This window comes from Motacilla alba, chromosome 28 (assembly GCF_015832195.1).
Source record: "Motacilla alba alba isolate MOTALB_02 chromosome 28, Motacilla_alba_V1.0_pri, whole genome shotgun sequence".
Lineage (NCBI taxonomy): Eukaryota > Metazoa > Chordata > Aves > Passeriformes > Motacillidae > Motacilla > Motacilla alba.
Window position 1 is genome coordinate 449,185 of NC_052043.1, and position 6,579 is coordinate 455,763.

General features: G+C 44.8%; 1 protein-coding gene across 1 annotated transcript in view; it reads left to right on the forward strand.

Moving 5' to 3' along the window:
- Nucleotides 1-3,063: 3,063 nt before the first annotated feature.
- The window catches only part of LOC119712357 (cartilage oligomeric matrix protein), a 6,462-nt gene continuing 2,946 nt past the window's right edge, over nucleotides 3,064-6,579 (forward strand). Inside the window, exons 1-4 of the mRNA XM_038163461.1 lie at nucleotides 3,064-3,323; nucleotides 4,810-4,890; nucleotides 5,886-5,971; nucleotides 6,357-6,441. Coding sequence (XP_038019389.1) covers nucleotides 3,248-3,323; nucleotides 4,810-4,890; nucleotides 5,886-5,971; nucleotides 6,357-6,441 — 328 coding nt within the window. The 5' untranslated portion in view covers nucleotides 3,064-3,247. The remainder of the gene's footprint in view (nucleotides 3,324-4,809; nucleotides 4,891-5,885; nucleotides 5,972-6,356; nucleotides 6,442-6,579) is intronic.

Consider the following 6,579-nt stretch of genomic DNA (forward strand, 5'->3'; position numbering starts at 1 on the left):
GACATTTATTCAGATGTATTGGGGTTTATTTGTGTTTATTGAGGTTTGTTGGGATTTATTGGGGTTTATTTGTGTTTATTGGGATTTATTGGGGTTTATTTGTGTTTATTGGGGTTCCAGGATCCCAGGAAAGCGTGGAATTGCACTGCAAGCTTTCCAAACCACACTGAAAGGACAAATCTGCTCCTGGAGCCCTGGAGAGTGAAAAAAGGAGGAATGGCCTTAAAATTCCCGTAAAACCAAGAATTTCAGTGCCTGGAGCCGCTGAGTGGAAGCGTTTCAAAACAGGGAAGAGCAACCTCCGGAAGGCAAGCGTGAGGAGAAGGAGAGGTGTTGAGGAAATTGTGAGGAAATTGTGAGGAAAATGGAAGTTTTTGAGGAAATTATGAGGAAAATGGAAGTTTTTTGAGGAAATTTTGAGGAAATTGTGAGGAAAATGAGAAGTTTTTTGAGGAAATTGTGAGGAAAATGGAAGTTTTTTGAGGAAATTATGAGGAAATTGTGAGGAAATTGTGAGGAAATTGTGAGGAAAAGGAGAACTTTTTGAGGAAATTGTGAGGAAAATGAGACCTTTTTGAGGAAATTGCGATGAAATTGTGAGGAAAATGGAAGTTTTTTGAGGAAATTGTGAGGGAAATGGAAGTTTTTTGAGGAAATTATGAGGAAATTGTGAGGAAAAGGAGAACTTTTTGAGGAAATTGCGATGAAATTGTGAGGGAAATGGAAGTTTTTTGAGGAAATTGTGAGGGAAATGGAAGTTTTTTGAGGAAATTGTGAGGAAAATGAAGTGCTGGGAGGTTTCCTCCTCTGTGCTCTGGTTTTTCCCTCCGGCCGTGCCTCGGCGCCCCTGTGAGAGGCTCCTCACCCAGCTCCAGCCCGGAGATGTTTTCCACTTATTTTTAAAGCTGACCTTCCGAGGCTGGAGAGGAACATTTTCCTCCTGCTGCCTTTTGTCCCGCTCCTGGCAGAGCCCGTCCAAAACAGAGAAATGGAAAATATTAAAATATTTCAGCTCCCGGCAGCAGCGGCTCCGCTGGTGGCTGTTTGTTTGTGAGCTCCTCTCGTTTGTGAGCTCAGCTCCGGGCAGGAAAAAGAGCTGTCACAAACCTGGCAGTGCCCGCACTCAGAAACCCCAAATAAACATTTTCTAATGCCAAATTGGAGTTTTTGTCAAGCAGCAAAGCTTCAATAGTAACCCTGCTCCCAGCTGGGAGATGCTTCCCCATCAGCTCCTCCTGAATTTGGGTTTTATTTCAACAAACAGAGTTTTCTGGGCTGGCTGGAGGTGATTTACAGGGAATTCAGGGCTGGATTTGGGAATAGAAATAATAATAATAATAATAATAGTAATAATAGTAATAATAGTAATAATAGTAATAATAATAATAATAATAATAATAATAATAATAATAATAAAGTAATATTAATAGTGATAATAATAAAAGTAATAATAATAATAGTCTTAATAAAATAACAATTGTAATAAGAGCAATAATACTGATAATACTGTTAATAATGATCATCATCATCATCCTCATCATCATCTTAATAACAATAATTGTAATAATAGCAATAATAATAATAATGATAATAATAATACTGATAATAATAATCATGATAGTGATAATGACGTTAATGATGATGATAATAAAAATAAAAATGAAATTAAAATTAATTAATAATTATAATAATAATCATCTTAATAACAACAATAATAGTAATAATAGCAATATTTATATTTGTATTTATATTTATATTTCCATTTCCATTTCCATTTCCATTTCCATTTTCATTTTTGTTATTTTTTGGGGCCCGGGTGGGCCCAGCAGCTCCCTCAGGCACCTGAAGCTTGGGAGGTCTGAGGTAAAAACAGGGAAAAAAAAAATCCCATTTTCTGTAAATATCCCAAATTCCTGCTGCTCCCACTTCTCACAGACGGAGCTTCTGTTCCCTCCCTCCCTGAGCCTCTCCTGGGTTTTATTCTGCATTTCTGGAATGTTCCAGCCCTTCCCAGCTCCCACCTGGAATCCTTGGGCAATTCTTGGAACTTTTTCCAGTTTTTCCATCAATCCCCAGGGTGGATTCCTCACCTCTGATGGAGACAAAAAGCTGCAAATTTCCTTTCCCCCCTCATTTTTGCAGAAAATAACCTGAAAATTTTGGGGTTTTTCCCTCATTTTTGCAGAAAAAAAGCTGAAAATTTCCTTTTTCCCCCTCATTTTTGCACTTTTTGCTTCCTGCAGGAATAAAACTCCCCCTGGAGCCCCTGTGGAGAAGGATTTGGGAATCCTGGGCATGGGAGTGGATCCGATTTCACGCTGCTGAAATTGGCCTTGGCGAGTTGCGAGAGAATCTTTCTGCAGTTCCGCAGCGCTCCAGATGTCCCCGAGCATTTTCAGAAGGGAAATTCCCCCGTGAATCATCGTCTGGGGGAGAAATCAGCCCCCCAGGAAAACAGAATGATAATGTGAAAAAGTTGGGATTTTTTTTTTCTCTATATTAGCACAAAAAAAAAAAAAAAAAAAAAAAAATCTGGAATTTTCAACCCTATTTTAGCACCAAAAAACAAACAAAATAAACCCAAAAAACGCCTGGAATTTTCTTGCATATTTTAGCACAGGAAAAAAAAAATCTGGAATTGTCATCCCTATTTTAGCGCCAAAAAAAACACCCAAAAAAATCCCTAAAAAAGTGGAATTTTCTTCCAGTTTATTCTTCTAACTTTTTTTTCCTGTTTATTATAACACCAAAAAAAAACCCCAAAATAAAAAAAAAAAAGATTTTTTCCCCAGTTTTTTATTCCAAGGTTTTTTTCCTGCCTATTTTAGCACAAAAAAAAAAAAAAAAAAAAAAAAAAAAAAAAAAAAGGAAAAAAGAAAAAAATATTAAAATCTCTGGAATTTTCTTCCCTATTTTAGCACAAAAAAATCCACCACCACCAAAAAAAAAAAAAAAAAAAAAAAAAAAGAAGAAAAGAAAACTGGAATTTTAATCCAGGTTTTTTTCCTGCCTATTTTAACACACACCAAAGAAAAAAAAGCCAAAAAAAAAAGGCCAAAAAAGCGATTTGGTGCGCTCGGAGCCGCTCGCAGCGCGGGGGCGCAGCCAGCGGTGACGGCAGCGAGCGGGGCCGGGGCGAGGACGGACGGACGGACGGACGCACGGACGGACGGACGGAGCCGATAAATAGCGCGGCGCACAGGGCAGCCCCGAGCCCCGAGCAGCCCCGAGCAGCCCCGAGGCCGAGATGGGTCCGGCCCCGCTGCTGCTGCTGCTGCTGCTGCTCGCCTGCGCCCCGGCCCGCGGCCAGCAGAGACGCATCGGTGAGCGCCGCTCGGCTCGGGCTGAGCGCGGCGAGCGCTGCTACTCCAGCCTGATTCCACTGGGGTTCCACTCTGCTCTAACTCTGCTCTAACTCAGATTCAACTCTGCTCTAACTCTGCTCTAACTCTGCTCTAACTCTGCGTGCACTGCTACTCCAGCCTGATTCCACTGGGATTCAACTCTGCTCTAACTCTGCTCTAACTCAGATTTAACTCTGCTCTAACTCAGATTTAACTCTGCCTTCACTGCTATTCCAGCCTGATTTCATTCGGATTCAACTCGGATTTAACTCGGATTTAACTCTGCTTTCACTCTGATTTAACTCTTCTTTAACTGATTTCATCCAGCTTTCACTCGGATTTAACTCAGATTTCATTCTGATTTCATTCTGCTTTAAGTCTGCTTTAGCTCTGATTTAACACTGATTTCATTCTGCTTTAACTTGCATTTAACTCTGCTTTAATCCTGCTTTAAGATCTAACTCTCTTTAACCCCACTTTAACTCCACTTTAACCCCGATTTAACCCCGATTTAATCCTGATTTAATCCTGATTTAACCCCGATTTAATCCTGATTTAATCCCGATTTAACTCCGCTTTAATTCCATGCTGATTTCATTCTGCTTTAACTCCACTTTAACCCTGCTTTAACCCTGCTTTAACCCTGCTTTAACCCTGATTTAACCCTGATTTAATCCTGCTTTAACTCCCCTCTAACCCTGACTCAGTTCTGATTTTTGAGGGGTTTTTTGGCTGCTCTGAGAATGCTGAGTGGTGCGAGGGGGTAAAGGGGGGGATTTTTCACCTGGACCCTGAAAACGCTGGGGGGGATTTTGTGGGAAAACTGTAAAAATGCTCCATGGGATTTTTTTTTTTCCTCCTGAAAGGTGAAACTTTTTTGAAGGAAAAGAAATAATTTCAGGGAAGGCTTATTTAAAGGAAATAAATAATCCCCATCCCACAGAATGTCCCAGCACATCCTTGGATTTCCTGACCTCCAGGAATGCTCAAATTCCACTTCTCCAAATCTGCCTTTGGGGAATTCTCAGCTCCAGGAACTCACCCTCACTCCCTGGAGCTCATCCTGCCCCCAGCATTCCCTGATCCTGATCCTCATCCTCCAGAATTCCTGATTTCCCCTGGAGCTGCTCCTGCCCCCAGCATTCCTGGATTCTCCTGGAGCTGCTCCTGCCCCCAGCATTCCCGGCTTTCCCTGGATCTCATCCTGCCCTCAGCATTCCCTGATCCTCCAGAATTCCTGATTTCCCTGAAGCTCATCCTGCCCCCAGCATTCCCGGCTTTCCCTGGAGAGGATCCTGATCCTCCAGAATTCCTGATTTCCCTGGAGCTGCTCCTGTGCCCAGCATTGCCAGTTTTCCCTGGATCCCATCCCGCCCCCAGCATTCCCGGCTTTCCCTGGATCCCATCCCGCCCCCAGCATTCCCGGCTTTCCCGGCTGAGCCCCCCTGTCCTTTGTGTCCCCAAGATCCCAGCCGGCCCCTCCAAAGCGCCGCCGCCCGCAGGGAGCCCGCCCTGAGCCGCGGAGCCGGGAATGCCCTGGGAGCAGGTGAGGGGACACCCGGGACACCCGGGAATGCCCTGGGAGCAGGTGAGGGGACACCCGGGACACCCGGGACAGCCCTGGGAGCAGGTGAGGGGACACCCGGGACACCCGGGAATGCCCTGGGAGCAGGTGAGGGGACACCCGGGACACCCGGGAATGCCCTGGGACACCCGGGAATGCCCTGGGAGCAGGTGAGGGGACACCCGGGACACCCGGGACACCCGGGAATGCCCTGGGAGCAGGTGAGGGGACACCCGGGACAGCCGGGAATGCCCTGGGACACCCGGGAATGCCCTGGGAGCAGGTGAGGGGACACCCGGGACAGCCCTGGGACAGCCCGGGACACCCGGGAATGCCCTGGGAGCAGGTGAGGGGACACCCGGGAATGCCCTGGGAGCAGGTGAGGGGACACCCGGGACACCCGGGAATGCCCTGGGACACCCGGGAATGCCCTGGGAGCAGGTGAGGGGACACCCGGGACACCCGGGACACCCGGGAATGCCCTGGGAGCAGGTGACAGGGCCGCTCCTGTCCCTCACCTGGCAGCAGGTGACAGAGCCTCTCCTGTCCCTCACCTGGGAGCAGGTGACAGGGCCGCTCCTGTCCCTCAGCCGGGGCAGCCTCGGGCTCCGGGCTCTCCCAGCCCCCGGGATCGCTGCTTTTGGCCCCAAATCCCTCCCCGCGGGGGAAGCTCAGGGCTCGCGCCAGAGGAGATCCCGCCGTGCCAGAGGAGATATACATGGATACATTAAATATAGACATATATGAGATATGTGTTATATTATATATTCATATATATCCATACAAATATTTAAATATATGAATATATTCTCATATATTCATAATTTCACATATATTCATATAAATATAAATATATTATATAAATATGTCTGTTTTCGTATAATAGATATGAATAGAAACCTTCCCAGGTTTATACCCAGCTGGATTATAAACCTGGGATCCTCTGGGATTCTCCCAACAATTCTGGGGTTTTTTAGGAGGAGAAGTTGGGCCAGAAATGCTGCAAGAAATGAGGGAAACCAACCGGGTGCTGCTGGAAGTTCGGGATTTGTTGAAGCAGCAGGTGGGTGAAAAATTCCTGATTCCTGACTTCCTGAGGTCTGGGAATTCTCTGCTTCCTGTGTAGAGTGAGCAGATTATTTACATTTATTTTTAGTATTTATTTAATTCAGTTCATTTGAAATCTATTCATTTATTATTTAATTTTTATTTATTTATTTATTTATTTATTTATTTATTTATTTATTTATTTTCTTTTATTTTGTTACTATTTCATTTATCTATTTTAATATTTTATTTTATTATTTATCATGATTTCATTCATTTATTGACATATTTATTTTTAGTATTTATTTTCTGCATTTCATTTTTAAATATTTATTTATTTATTCATTCATTCATTCATTATTATAATTCATTATTGATTGACTGGTTGCCCTCACCTGCAGATCAAGGAGATCACGTTCCTGAAGAACACGGTCATGGAGTGCGACGCCTGCGGTGGGTGCGGCTGTCCCGTGTCCCTGTGTCCCTGTCCCCTGTGCCCCCTGTGTCCCTGTGTCCCTGTGCCCTGTGTGCCCTGTGTGCCCCCTCTGCCCTGTGTCCCCTGTGTCCCCTGTGTCCCTGTATCCCTGTCCCCTGTGCCCCCTGTGCCCTGTGTGCCCACTCTGC